A 15,789-nucleotide genomic window follows, 5' to 3' on the forward strand; every position below is an offset into this window, starting at 1 on the left:
TAGATAGTCCACGCGTATCCAGAAACGTGCTTTATCCCGGACCATGCTTAGGCACGGTTCTGGATAGTCCACGCGTATCCAGAAACGTGCTTTATCAAGGCCCACGCTTCTGGAGTATCCAGAAACGTGTTCGGTGCAAACCTGCGTTCTTGGACATGTGGAGACAGTCCATAACCGTGCCTGATCCTAACCTAAAATAAAACTTGGTAGGCACCGTTCTGGACACAATGGGAACCGCCATCGCATTGCAAAGCAAAATGAAAGTTAGCAACTGGACGTAAAACTGTCTGGCAGCTTTTACAGTTGCGAAAGCCATCTTATAAACAACCCTGTTTATATATATAAGAGGTGTACGAAGTTACACTGTACGACCAATAACGTGGTATGCAAACAGGTCAGTGTGGAAGGAAACATCTGTGCAAAATGTATATAAACGTGCTTGAAGCACCAGTGAAGACATGGCATCTACAGATTAATGTATGTGTGATTGCATATTAATCTGGAAAACATAACTCATCATAATTAACATCATAATTATGTATCAAGAATATTCTAGATTAGCCAGAACTGCTGAAATGTCATGACACTTTTTGAACTCTACAATCGTTTCAGTACAAGGTTTCAGTAAGGTAATGTTTAATGTCAATTCAGGGCTTCATGTGTATATAGAACTTGACTTGATACCGCCAGTATGCATGAATGTTATCAGTCTAGAGAAATGTTATCTTTCATCCCACGTAGCCTGCTCTTTCCATGTGTATGAACAGATCTGATCGTGAGCAAGGACCACCTGACCTGATGAAAGATTATCATACTTCTAAATTACGTCATTGTCTTATAGTTAAAGAGGATAGACTTCTTGTTACAATTGAAAGGAAAAACACATTGTAAACTACATTTTATAAATGATTGTACTTCATAAGTTTGTTTGAATAACAATAATATACTGCAGTTCACCATAGTATGCTCCATGATGGCATCACTATATAACCATAAGGCAGGCTTCAGTGGTGTACTCCATATTTACTGCTAATTCTCTTTTTGTTGTAATTTTACTACACATATGAATGTAAGCACATGTACATAATATCATTCATTTCTGAATATATCCTTTTCAGATAGTTAGATGGTTGGTGTTAGAAAACACAACATATCAACAGAAAAAAATATAATATACGCTTGTAACATATGAAGGAAACAGCATTGTACAAAATAATTAAGTCTCTGAAGACATCAGAATCTATAGATATATTCCCCTATGTACAACACGTATCCTGGAAGCCAAGCTCTCATCTGCCAGCATCTACATTGTAAGTAAGTTGGGATCTTACATCACTTTCTAACCTTCATCCTGCTAAGGCAGCCATTTGGCACCATATTTGTACTGGTAATGGAGTAAGGTAGCAGGGAGAAGGTTAACCAATAAGGCATAATATATTACCTACTCCTGTACGCCATGTGAACTACCTTAGTTTGTACAGCAGTCCTGAAGACTACACCTCTTATAATCTGTGGAGGAATAAATCATTATCAAGATTGAGTGTTTCTATCCTACTCTACCCTACTGTACATGTATGTCTACATATTCTTGCCAAAGTGACCAAACATATGGAACATAAATATAAAGCTACTGTACTACAAACACACATTTACATGAACATGAAGAAAACATATTTAGCCATAGCCGATGCAGCAGGGCTGACGCGAATTAGGATTCTACCTTGGTCAGTATGAGCCGTTGGCGGCCACATATATCTATCATTGTCACTTGCAGTACTAGTAATGACAGAGTACAGTTTTTAAAGCCATCCACAGCACTATGACTGCCTACTGTGACTGTCCTACTACACCACATGTAGGGCGGGTCACCAGAACACAATCCCTTCAGCGCTTGGGGGATTTTATTGTTCCAAAACTTCGCATGACCCGGCATCAATTTCAATTCTCCCCGAGATTGAAACAGGTCAGAAACCGCATCTCCGGTCACGATATCTTCCACAAGACAGGCTGGATAATCCTCAAGATGTAACACGGCGGTCCTCAGGGCATCGCAAGTCAAGCGTGTTCCCTCAATATATTCACATTCTAGAGATACTGTCTCTGCAACAATAGAAGAGGCATTTATAAGGCTTAGGGATGACACAGGAGGGTTGACTTGGTTAGAGGGAACACCAAACGTCTTCAGCCAAGTGTGACCTGTTGATCCCAATTTCTATGGCTTTTTACTGCTTGACTGAAAGTTGCTCTGGCAGAGAGACACAGGCCAAGGCCACCTGCCAAAGGCCAAGTGTCAAAGTCACGCACAATCAATTTCTCATTCTCTATTCATACACACGTCTCTTCCTGGCCTTGCATGGTGTAAACTGGCAGGGCTGGAGGTCTGCCAGGAAAATCTGAACATACAAAGTTCAAGCATGTCTAAAGGCTTGATCACATCATAAGTCATACAATATAAAACTGAGGGGATTCTTGGAATACTTGTGCATTGTGTTGTGCAAAATTCAGATGTCAGTTTTCCAAAATATTTGTCTTGGAGACCTTTGTCGATGGCCTGCTTGAAAATCCTGCAACGTTAAAATTTCATGATGACGTACATTAAATGTGATCACAACAATGTAAATCTTGCATGACCAGGAAAAATTAGATGTAGAAAGGGATAGCGATTGAGTGTATGTTCAGATCTTAACTTCTTGAAGTTTACCTCGGCTTACTATGACTGCAGAAATGAATGCAAAAGCTTGAACCAGGATGGCACCAAGGCTAAACTTCAACCAGTTAGGCGGTTCTCCAGTGCCCATGCACAACTACGTACATGGAGAAAGATGTCACTCGTCCTATTTTGAAAAATGTGTTTTATTATGCTGGGCAATCTCAAGAGTTTGACAAACTGGAGAGTCGATTTATTCGATTGATTTTCCCTTGAAGTTATAGCGGTTTGTAACACACTTTTGCAGGGCCGAAACAATGAATCATCTAATTTTATGAGTCGTGCTGATAGAATGAGCACAAGCTGTACAGTTGGGATTATCCAACCTACCCCTGCCCCTGCCCCGGAGCAAAATCTTTGACATTATTGATGGAACTGAAATAATAAGTGACTCCAGATGAAAGACCCAACAAGAACTCCTACATGTAGGTTGGAACTCGGCTCTAGCCAACTTAAATTTTTTTTTCCATCAGCCTAGATTCATGATCGGATGGGGGTTGGTAGAGGAAGACGCTCGCAATCTAGTTTTGGATGACTTAGTGTTCAAAAACGCAATTTCCTTCATTTTGAGAGGCAAATCATGGTGTGAGGAGTGGCAGGTGGTGGTCCTTTGATTGTCCTGATATTTTTACCAAAGATTTCTGTTAATTTTTTCATTCAAGGTTGACGGATTGGTTTACAAATGTAAAACATTTTATGTCACACGGTGGAAAGTTCCAGCAATTGATGGCAAAATGGGTGCTGCACAGAGTTCTGAGTTGGAAAAGTAATAATAACCTTTTACTTCGCCCAATCCAGCATCTTTGCGGATAAAAAAAATTGGCATGTTATTGTTAAGACATGGAAAGAAATGTCATCAAACCAAACTTCGTCAATGTGCAAAATTCACTCCTCACAATGCAGGAAATAGCATTTGAGAGGGTCATGATGTCAAAAATTTCACTTGACATAATATATACTAGCATTACGTCAAGCAAAATTGAGATGATGGAAACAAATCTCATGTTGGCCAGTACAGAGGAATGTGATAGTAACCTGTCACTGCACGCAGGGTAAGGCAGGCAGGCCGGCCGGTCTGATGTTGCAGGCAGGATTGTGAGAGAACCTCAGCAGGACGTCACGACTGTACCTCTTCACTCCACCCTCCCACTGCACCTCACCAGGGTCTGGGTGGTCGCCTGGGATGGACAGGCAAGAGTTCAGTCAGTAGTGGTATCATATAGGGAGGTTATGTAACAGTTGTACAACACAAATACAGACACAGTAAAGTTGGAGGATAATGGCTCTCTTAAAAGCTTGCATTTGCAATCAATAGCACACATGAAAATGGAGATCTAAACTTTGCATGGGGATGGTCTAGCTGACTCAAACACATTCAAATATGGCAACCAGTCTCTCCATAACTCTGCCCTGCAACTTGCTACATATTGAAACCCTACACCCCAGCATGGTAACTGGTCCAGATCATTGACCTTTTCTGTTTGGCGAAGAAGAAGAAACAGTCAGAGAGTGCAAAAACAAAAGGTAAACCTAACGTATAAGAAATACTAGTAGATGGACACACTGCCATGGTGCGCTAACATACCGTAGTAGAGTTTTGCAGTCTTTGTAAACAGAAACCTGCGCTGCTCCGGTCCCGTGTTCCTGTCACCCTGGGGAGCCCCGGCTGGACCCTTGTCCAAGATCACCTGATGGTACAGCGGGTTGATGGGCTGTCTCACGGTGTTCACCAGGAACCTGGGCAGCTTGAACTGTGGTCTGGTCGCTGGGGAACAGTTCAGTAAAGTTGAACATATAACGTCTAGTCTATGTTGTTTACACACACTCACACTATCCAGGACTTGATTATTCTGCTGCTGTTGTCCCTGCCACAGGGGTCGGCAGCAGTTAGCCCTTACTGGCCCTCATTTCCACACCTCCAGGCGGCCCTGTCCTGCGGGTTAAGGCTGGCAAGACCATGCTCTCTTGACACACTCCATCCAGGAGTTTGCAATTAAAGGTATTTATCTGCCAACGTTTCTGTAGTCATAATCTATGGACGAGTGAAGAATAAGAGGAGGTAAAAGACCTTAGAACCTGGCCAGAGGCAGGGAGGGTAAAGTTGCAAGGAAACAAAAGATTGTACCTGGGTGTCTGAAATCAATCTCTTAATTCTTGTTAGGACTAGTTCCACTTCTGGTTCTATATACTAGTAACACTACTAACAGGTGTAATTTTTTCTATATAACATAAGACTTTCTGTCTTTCATTTGTCATATTATTTATTTTTAAAAATTTCTGAAAAATATGACCTTGTGTAAAACTATCTATACGGTAATACCTGGAAATGCACCCAGCAGTGATCTTGGGCGTACTGGCTTCTCTGCACCGCTTTCCTTTGTAGTTCTGACATCATCTGTTCTGCTGGAAGAAGTGACATCTACTACAGAAGCATCCTTCTCACAGATGGCTTGAATACTGGAGGGAGAACGTCGGTTGTTAACAACTGTGTCGTCTTCCAGCACTGTGCTGCAGTTACAGATGTCTCCTGCCATCTCTGTCTCATCTGTTTTGCTGTTGTTGTTATTATTGTTGTTCACATTGTCCTTACAGATGCTGCTGTCGTTGTTGTTGTTGTTGTTATTATTCTCTGTATCTTTTTCACTTTCCTCTGTGATGGGTGCCAGACCGGTGAGGCTGGTTTTAGGGCTGGGCAGGTAGAACTCTTCCTCAATGATCACATCTGGGGACTCGGGAGAGGCAGATAGAGATGTGGGAGGGTTGCAGTTTTCACACACCTCGTCCAGTAGGTCATCCTCATCGCTGTAGTAGATGTCGTCATCGTTGGTCCACTCTTCGGCTTCCACAAGGCTTGAGGCGTGTTCACTGCCACTGTCCTTGTTTGGGTCGCTACACTCTTCTACCAGGCTTGCTGTGTCTTCACTGCTACTTTCGAGATTCAGCCCTTGAAACTCTTCCACCAAACTTGCCACCTGATCACTGATACTGTTGTTGTTCTGCCCTCTATGCTCTTCTACCAGGCTTGCTGCATTTTCAATGCTACTCTTCTGACTCTGCTCTCTACACTCTGCGTGTTCACTGCTACTCTCCTGGTTTGGTCCTGCCATGCTGGCAGCACTTGGGTCGCTGAGGGAAGAAGAGTCGCAAGAATCACTCTCCAGAGAAGCTGAGTGGTTATTCTGCACATCACCATCCACACTGTAGGGAGTTTCCTCAGAGAAAGAGGCAGCTGTTTCTCCCAGATCTACACTCTCCATGAGCTCCGTGGGTGACCTGATGTGTTCATCCACCCAGCCAGCCCACATGGTTTCTTTAGTCTGCTTCTCTGTGTCATCATCTTTCACACTGTTCGACTGTGGACTTGCCGTTAGGGATGTGTCCAATTCTGGTTCGCTGAAGGAGTTTGCCTTACAACTGTCCACTGAGTTGCCATAGCCACTTGTGCTACCTTCAGGGGAAGGAGTTCTGTCTATGGGAACAACCTCGTAGCTTGTCTTCTCTGTGAGAGCTTGTGATGTGTCTCTACTCTGAGGAGCCAACGCCTTTGACACTGGTACTGTGTTGCCGTAGAAAGAGTTTACCTCATTGCCAGGTTTACAAGTGTTTGTGGTGTTGTTATAAGAGGTATTGGAAGGTAATATGTTGTTCTGCCCCTCCTCACTACTAGTACTACTACTGTAGCTCTGTTTCCCTGTGGGTGACACTGCATTTTGCTTTGGCTTCTTTGTTTTGATTTTCCCAGAAGGCACCTCCCGCTGGTTGTCGAAGCCCACGTTTGCTTCCTTCACGGCGGCGAGCCTGTTGACTTCGCTGGCCAGGGTCTTGTGTGCTCGCCACACAAACAGATCAGAGTTGTCATCAACATCATTCCAGTCCTGGGGAAAAAATAAGACTCAGTGATGACTGAGAACAAGTGTGGCTCATCATGAAAGATTTTGAATTCCAGAGGACTTAAATGGTATAAATTCATTACAATATTTGCTGCAGTGCGTCATTTAAAAACATCATAGTACATACAAAGTACAAAATATAAAACAATTAATCTACAATTGCAAAATAGATGAATGAGATCCAAGAAACAAACTTTAGGATTGTATTGAGACAGGAAAAACAGAGGAAAACAAAATCAATCCTTAAAATTGGTTAACAATTGTAATATTTGCTACAGTTAAGGTATTTACTACACTGTTGCTAAGTGTTACTTCAAGGCTTTAGGTTTAAGGGATTCGTACCAAGTCATCCTGCACTGGTCTGGCTGGAGTGAACACAGGGACAGGCTCAGGTACAGGTCTGGCAGGGATGATGCTCTGCTGGTGTCTGTGGCTGAACACCAGGGTTGCTGTAGTTTCTTCTCTCACTGGTCTCTGAATGGTGGCAGCAACAGGAGCTGAAATGCAACATTTCCAAGTGAAACACGATTTAAAATCATTGTTTCAATGCGATCTGTATTGAAAACCCCATGTAGTAAGGTAAAAATCAGTTTTTGGACAAACATTATTATTCTGGAACTAGTTTATACAAGACTTATCTCATCAAAAATTTATAGGTTATTTCAGACAGTAATCTATGGTATTGACTCGAGAGTTGTCGTTGTTTCTTCTCTTACTGGTCTTTGAATGGTGACAGCAACAGGAAATGAAGCAAAACATTTCCAAGTCAAACATAATTTAAAAGCTTTAGAAATCAGTTTTCAGACAAACAGTATCATTCTGGACCTAGATTATACAAGACTTATCTCATCAAAAATGTATAGGTTATTACAGACAGCAATCTATGGTATTGACTCGAGAGTTGTCGTTGTTTCTTCTGTTGAATGGTCTTTGAAATGCAACATATCCAAGTCAAACACAAGTCAAAAGCTTTAGAAATCAGTTTTCAGACAAACATTATCATTCTGGAACTAGTTTATACAAGACTTATCAAAAATTTATAGGTTATTTCAGACAGCAATCTATGGCATTGACTCTCTGTGCCCTGGATGGCTTGGGTATCCATAGAGGGACCAGTGCCAAACAAAGATAAACCACTTGGCTGTTGTAGAGCCGTTATCAACTTAGTACAGTAGAAATAAGTGATCGTCTGGATAAGTTTCTCATTCTTTTCAATACAGAGTTGTTACTTCAGTAAATGTACAACAGTGCAGAAAGAAGTGGACAGGCTCCCTGCTTAATGACAGTCTATATTATCCCTTTTGATTGGGTCATAAATAAGGACATTTCTTGGTGCCTTATGTCTTTAGGACTGTCGTATAGTAATACATACTGTGAAATGTAATTCAGGATTGGTTAAGGCGACCATGCACAAAATTCACTGCACAAAGTTCGCTTGTTTTGTTTGTGCAGTTCTTTACTTAACCCCCACCATTTTAGTATTTACATGTATGTGAATGGTCCTTGCATTGTAGTTTCTTTACAGTGTGACCGCAAAAACAGCTCACAATCATGTAGATCTGGGATGTATCTTCCTGGCTCAAAACTAAACTGAAATTGAATGGTAAAATTCCCCACCAGTTGTTCGGTTTCTCTGAGTTCCCCCATTATGTCTGGCCCTTAATAAACTCTACTAATCTACATCTTTCCACCCTAACTCAAGATTGCTTTCTCAAGAATAGCTGGTTTAACTGGGAAATATTACAAAAAAAAAAGATCTGTAAAATCCCCCACCACTTGTTCCGTTTCCTTGAGTTCCCCCGTTAAGTCTGGCCCTGGCAGCGATCTTGTCCTGGTAGCTGGAGAACTGGAAGTTCCCCCAGCGGTCTGTTGAGCCTGAGTTTCCCCCTTGAGGCTTGTGCCGTAACTCTGCTGGGCCAGCGTTCCCCCCACGTGGCCTGTGCCTCGCGTGTGCCGGGGGTGACCGGCATCTTCTCTGTCTCTCCTGGCGTTCCACTTCTGCTATGGCTTCTTCTATTACATTCACTGCATGACTGGCGAGTTAAGGGGTAAAGAAAAACAAATCGTTTTTGATCTTAGGCCACACCAACTTTATTTCTTGGTTAACGGATTTTTCTAGAAAAATAATGAAGCGGGCGGGCGAATAAAAAAATAAAAATAGAAACAGGCCTAGGCATCCTATTATGGGCCAAAATGGCATGATAGGAGCCATGAAATCAACACACCAGGCTGGTTAAAATTTAAACAATGAATTTTAATGATACCACTGCATTGAAAGATGAAATAACTGTAACAACAAGGAAGAAAAGGACTGTTTTCAACTGTTCTGGGCAAAATATGAGCATTTTGCAGTTGATTCTGAATTTTTATTTTTATTTGCAAATCAGAAAAAAACGAAGCGGGCGAATCTGTTAATCAAGAAATTAAATTGGTGTGGCCTTATCTTGAAAGTTCTGTGTTGGTAGAAGTCATCATGAAACAAGTTTGAACTGTAATATCCAACACAAAAAATTGGACTCACCCAAATGCTCATTTCTTCACAAAGACTTGTAGAGTAAAAGAGTTGTAAAGTAAAAAATGTGGGTGAGTCCACAACATCTTTTGTGTTGAATATTACAGTTCAAACTTGTTTCATAAATCGTTTTTGAGTTTCAGTTTGGATTAGATCCAGGCTTAGATAGGCTTTATTGGAAGCAATTCTTTTAACAATGAAAGATACAGTACAAACCTATCTAAGACAAACAATGTACATGCCGATGTTCTAGCTTCTAGCTTCTAGCTAAGAGCTACAAGCAAACTTCACTCCTGAGACATGCCCCACTTTCTTCACTAATTTCCCCTGCTGATGTCTGTACATTGTCTGTTTAAGATCTTAATGTACATCTTAGAGACAGCATCTGAGAAAACTGCTACATCAGGAAGAATTCAAATTTCAATCGATAGTAGTTGAGGAGCCCCAAATATATCCAGAGTTGAAGCACCTACAGGATACAGTATATACCATTGGTGACTGTCTGGCAACTGCCAGGCATATAAATATATGAAGTATTACTAGTATTACCTTCTCGTTAAGTACTTACTCTATAACTGCCTGACTTTCTGCTGTGATTGTCACCAGGCAGTCTTCACCATCTGCATCTGAAATAGGTAGGACAAACAAACAGTTAATACAACACTTGAAAACAACCGAAAAGTAAGGATAGTGAGGACTGCAAGGATGGTACCGTATGTATAGCATGCAGCATCTGCATAAAACCCAGATGTTTCACAATTTTCATAGGATGTTTGGTCAACACTTCTACCGATTCTTCTGTCAACCTGAAATACACGAATACAACGATAAACAAGATGTTCTGCCAAACTACATTACGTGTTTCACACACTGACAGGCACAGTACATGCTGATATTCTGGCAGCATCGCCCTTAGAAATGTAGAAGGACAACCAAAACGATGGAAGACAAGTACCTCTAACTTGGTTGTGAAACAAAGAACAGTAGTATGCAGACAATAGGACCACTGACCAGGATAACACTCCAGCTTAGCTCTGCATCTTTCCTCCAGTCTTCTCATCTTCTCAGCTGGCTCAAATACTGACCAGAAGGGAAAAATACAAGACATGTGGTACCAGACTCGGTGTGTCAAACTGACACAAAGCACTACTCCAGGGTAACACAGATCAGAGCATTTTCAAGTACAATGTGGTCTAGTTTCTTCTGTCATTTACATGTAGACATAAATGTAGGGTAAGGCAATCATCCTCTCAGTTGAAGTGAAGCAGGACTCTTTTTCAAGTACATGGGACTCGCAATTTTCAACAAGCATACAGGTCACACCTATTCTTGTCGATAAGTGTGTTGGGTTTCTTTTACATGCAGTAGTTTAATGCCCAATGCCTGCTGGAATTATGTCCACATGCCAAAGAATACATTCCCTCACACCATGCCCAAGCAGGTTTTCAAAACCTTTCTATTTCCAAAGTAAGAGAAGTATTGTTTGTGATGACGTACCTTTGGCAGCCAGACTCACACAGACAGTGATGGTCTCCTGGCATGGTTTCTTCTTCTTCTCCTCCTTCTTACTTTCCTCGGGTTCTCTTGGAGAAAAGCCTTTCATTGGGATCAGGCTGGAAAAATCATCAAACAAACATGCAAGTCTGGCACTGGTCTATCTTAACTTGCAGTATCTGATCAAAACATAAAGAAATGTCCTGTATCATCTTTGGATTATTTGAGTTGAACTCACCCAGACTTCAGGGATTCCACAGCTGATGTGTTGGAAGGTGCAGACAAGTCATCAGACTGTAAGGAAAGGGAACACAGAATGTCGTTAAAAAATGGGGAAAAATAGGCTGACCAACATGTTTGACCATACAGCCCCTGTCCAGATCTTCTGTGACATCACAAAATGACTGAGGAAAAAAATGCTTGGAAAATTTTGATCATTCAGGGCTCTCCCTAAGCAGTGGAATTTGGTGCTGCATAACATTGTTGTGATCTCAGTAAAACCTTGTCAATTTTCAAAGTTAGGTAACCTTGCTTTAAAACCTGCTAGTTTTTGGTTAAAAATAACTACTTGGTATGGCTGCACCTTGCTACAAATTTCAGGAGCCTTGATTACCAGACTTAAACATTGAGCACCCATTGATTTTATTTTAAAACAGGCGACATAACCTGCATTTACAAGTTGTCTCTCCACCTTGTCATTATTCCTAAGCCAACTTCACTACAGCACAGCTGTGGACATTAGGAACCTTCAACACCTATAATCATTACAACAGTCAACAGTAATCAATGAACCTACAGGCAGGGATCACCCCTGGAGCGGGAGCTTCATTGATTCTTCTTCTAACTTCCCAAAACCCACTAATTTTGGAAAAGGTGGGACATTACGTCTTCCATGGTCTAAAAAAGAGAAGCCAGACCCCTTAGACATAGTTTTAGACATAGCTATAGCTCTAGACAACTACCGTTTATCATGTAGATTTTAGTTATTCTATTCTACATTTCATTGTTCTTTCTGTTTGTAATCTGCAATTACCCCCCCGGGCATGAATTTGCAATAAACTTCTATTGATTCACAGAAACAGACCTTTATCTCTGGAAACTTCTCCAGTTTGCCTGTGTAGTAGCTGTGCAGGTGCGGGGACGGGTCCCAGCCGGCTGCACGCAGTTCTATCAGCTGTAAGAGCAGGAGACGGGAGAGGTACGCCAGACCTGAGTCCCGACACAGGTCCCTCAGTACCACAAACACAGCGTTCACTTCTCCTGGCAGGAGACACAACAGGCAAAATAAGCTGGCAAGTTTTGGATGAAGAATCTAACATTTTTGACCTTTGAACGACTAGGACTTTGAGTATAGGACTATGGCTCTGTTTTGACGCATCAGACTTTTATGTTTTCTGTATGTTGTCCACACTTGTCTTACTGTATGTAACAATGTCTTGTCTTGTAATTTTGCTGGGCCCCCTTGGAAAACAGCTAACACAAGCTGAATGGGGCCACCCAGCCATCTTGTGATGAAATACAGAAATGTAAATAAATAAATAACATGTCAACCTCAAACATACTTACATCTGAATTTATTTTGATCCACTAAAATCAATTGAACTATCAAAAAGGTATCATTTACTTAATTTTAGCAGGCTGTTGTTCCAAATTTTGCATGGTATCAGCAGTATCTTTAAACTTGAATGTCAAGATCAAATACATACTTGCATTTGAATTTATTTGGATGATTTGATGCACTATTACTTGCCTGTAGCAAGAGGTACATGTATAATTCCAGATTTTGTGTGGTCTGCAGTTTGTATTTATATTGCTAGGTGGTGTTTTTAACTTGCAGTAAATACAGAAAAATATGTATTAAAAGCATTTGAATTGATATCGATCCACTATTATCTTGCCTTTCACATTTCCATCCAGTGTCTTCCCGTACACCCTGAGATGTCTGTACAGGTTATAGATGTGTTCCTGGGCCTCCTCCTCATCTGCCGAGTACTGAACTCTGGACAAGAGTTCCCGTAGTAACGGCAGGGTGACTCTGTCTGGGCCTGGAACGTCTTCTGGGGCACTGGGGAAAGATAAACACAGCAAAACTCTCTCTCAATCGATGTGAACAGCAGTTAAATCAATGTGTAACTATGTGTTATAGTAATAAAGCATTGCCACATAAAAAAGAAAAGAGTTGTCCCAAACAATGAAAATCCAATGAGTTGGCTTACTGGTACATACTATTGTAATTCATATGTATATAAATGCATAACCTCAAGGCCGGCAATACTCAGAGTCTCAGACAATAATAAGGAACATAGTAACAGACATAAATGTACAGTATACTGAAAAGGTTATCGGAAAAACTAAAAAAAAAGGGGGACAGCCAAATGAATAAAAACAGAGGGTAGATGTTCAGAAAAGTTTCCCACTCCCAAGTTTTCAAGTTGAACAGTCCTTTCCCTGATTATTACATGATCTTTGAAGTAATAATACAAAATGTTTGAAGTAAACATGCAAAAAAACAACATTACCTGAGTGGCAGTGAGGGTACAGGAGATGGGGGTGACACTGCTTCAGCTTTAGGAGACACAGGAGCTGATACTGTTTTCCTCGGTACACAGACAGGGTTAATCTCTGCCTGTCTGAAGGTAGATAAAGGCACATCTTCTGTCCTCCCTGGAACAGGACTGGTTGTTCTGTTGGTTGAAGCTGTCTCTGCTTTTCGAGGCCTTCTCAGCGGAGCAGTGTCTTCTGCGTTGAGAAAGTTTCTGACTTGACACGTGGGCACATTTTCTGTCTTCTCCGGTACAAGACTGTCTGCTTTCTTGGTTGAACTTGAAGTTGAAGCTGCCTCTGCTTTCCGGGGCCTCCTCAGTGGGACTATGTCATCCTTGTTGAGGAGATTTCTGCCGTGGCATGTGGGGAACATGGTGCAGCACAGAGGACCTGGAAGGTCTGAGGAAAAGGTAAAAGGGCTGACATTATGGTTTGGTTGGTTGGTTTGGTATTTCTTTGATGCTCACGATCATGATAATGATCATTCTGGCATACTCATTTTTACCTGAGCCAAGTCAAGAAAGTTGTGTTAGGGGCACATGTTTGTTGGTAACTGGGCAGGATTCGAACATGGGACCTCTTGGTTCTGTGCTGAATGCTTTGCTGTTACGACACACAATCCTACATTAGATTCAGAACAAAGCTTTCTCGATAGCTTTGCTTTGGGCAGCGCAATTCATCATTTCTTTGAAGCTCATTTGCATCAGAGCTACATTTGCTTTTCTATAGTAAACTTTTTTTCAAGGACGTTTGTTCATAGTAAACTCACACTGAGATCACACCCCCTCCCCCCCAATAAATCACAACAGTCTCACACCCATTGTTTTCTTGAACACCTCTCTTTCAACTCTTTCAAGAAATTTACATATCATTACTCGATCTATAATTTTGTGGCGTGACTGGCTATTGAGCAGCTCGTACAAGTACTACTATCTGAATATTATTTTAAAATGCAATGTTATGCCAAGGCAGAGATCCTTCAAGCTTGGGTTTAAAAGTTGTAAAAACAAACAAACAAATCGCGACCTGTCAAACTAAGATGGATAATCACGTAGTGGCATCAGCAAACTGTGGCCTACTGGTAACCTCCAAACAGACCTTTTTCATGGCAGCAAGACATTATCAAATAATTGGTAAGAAAAAAAGAGACCTCTACGAAAAAGAAAGCATTTTAAAAACACGTCAAAAATTTGCCGAAGCCTAAACCTCGCTTGGGAAGTTGCCATGCTGTGCTAGACAGTAGAAATTATACATGAACTTGCATGGCGTAAGTATGGTCCTGAAATTTACAACAAACCAGATAGCCTTGCTAGAAAACTGCATTTTATATACAGACATTTTACAAATGTTTTAGAGACCTTCGTTTTTCCCCAAATTTAGGCACATGTGCGTTGTTTTCTGTGCAGCAGTGTTTCACTAGCCTCAGTACCACTACCTGGCCTCGGGAGGCATTTGGAAAAGAGTAGAAATCGGCCAAATAGAGAGATAGCATGCCAGGGGAGTTGGTCTGCTGGAGAGAACAGTTTGCCGCTCTCTATTTGGCCGATTTCTACTCTTTTCACCCACCTACCGAAGCCTGGTAGAGGCTACAGTTTCATTAGTTCACCGCGGGAACTTACTGCGCCCCACCGCGTCACATGTAGAGGAGTGTCGGCCAAAACTGACCGATTTTTCCTCGTTATCAGTCGACAACGCATCACAAAACTGCTTGGCAAGCTCTGAATGTTGTATATAACCTACAGTAAGCTCCTCCTTACCTGTTCTTGGCCGGAAAGTTTGTAAATTTTCGCCCTCAGCTCTCTGCAAACGATGACAGCTTCTTCGCTCCTAACTCCCGGGAAAGTTTCGAATCTGGCTAGGGCGCATGCGCGGGAGCAAGTCCCAGAGGAATCGCCGCTTTCTTCATCTCCAAGCAGATGTAGGGTGCATTTTTTAGTCTTTTAAAGTTTTATGCGTCTTCCCAATGATACAAGTTGTTATCCATAGGGGATGATGGTTTTTATCCATAGGGGATCTATACTACTAATACGGATATTTTGTCACCAATTTTCAACATACAGTAGTTACATCATTTTTCACATTTTGCAACGTTGGTAAACAACGCAAAGCAAGACGTCATCACTGAATGACGTCATCAAAGCTCACCTGACGATGTGAAGCATTTCTTTGCCAATACGCTAGATGGCGCTTTTTTCCAGAAAATGATGATATAGTCACGCATGCATATGTGAGGGCCTGCATGACTATTTACCTCCATGAAAAATTGAGGTATTGTTTTTGGCGTGTCTGTGTGTGTGTGTATGTATGTATGTATGTATGCGTGTGCGGGTGTGTATGTGTGTGTGTGTGTGTGTGTGTGTGTGTGTATGTATGTGTGTATGCGCGCGCGCGCGCGTGTGTGTGTGTGTGTGTGTGTGTGTGTATGTGTGTGTGTGTGTGTGTGTGTGTGTGTGTGTGTTTCCGCACATTTGTCTCGTCCGAAGATGGCCATTGCCTATGGCGACACCACTTTATATAAATATGTATTTAGCATTGCATACCTTAGACCTGATGTTAGACTTTCTTTAATATTATTATTTTTACCTTCGCCAAGAAGGTTATGTTTTCAGAGGCGTTCGTGTATGTGTGTGTGTGTGTGTGTG

At 41.6% G+C, this 15,789-nt stretch overlaps 1 protein-coding gene across 1 annotated transcript; it reads right to left on the reverse strand.

Moving 5' to 3' along the window:
• Nucleotides 1-665: 665 nt before the first annotated feature.
• Nucleotides 666-13,543, reverse strand: LOC109479398. The gene is made up of 13 exons (XM_019781360.1): nucleotides 13,123-13,543; nucleotides 12,502-12,668; nucleotides 11,688-11,863; nucleotides 10,842-10,897; nucleotides 10,607-10,722; nucleotides 10,121-10,189; nucleotides 9,678-9,735; nucleotides 8,371-8,630; nucleotides 6,940-7,094; nucleotides 5,028-6,582; nucleotides 4,293-4,472; nucleotides 3,743-3,885; nucleotides 666-2,100 (listed from the first exon to the last, which is right to left on the reverse strand). Exons 1-12 carry the CDS (start codon nucleotides 13,518-13,520, stop codon nucleotides 3,746-3,748), a joined length of 3,330 nt encoding a protein of 1,109 aa, XP_019636919.1. The 5' UTR covers nucleotides 13,521-13,543; the 3' UTR covers nucleotides 666-2,100; nucleotides 3,743-3,745.
• Nucleotides 13,544-15,789: the final 2,246 nt, after the last annotated feature.

This window comes from Branchiostoma belcheri, unplaced genomic scaffold (assembly GCF_001625305.1).
Source record: "Branchiostoma belcheri isolate BF01 breed outbred unplaced genomic scaffold, Haploidv18h27 scaffold48, whole genome shotgun sequence".
NCBI lineage: Eukaryota > Metazoa > Chordata > Leptocardii > Amphioxiformes > Branchiostomatidae > Branchiostoma > Branchiostoma belcheri.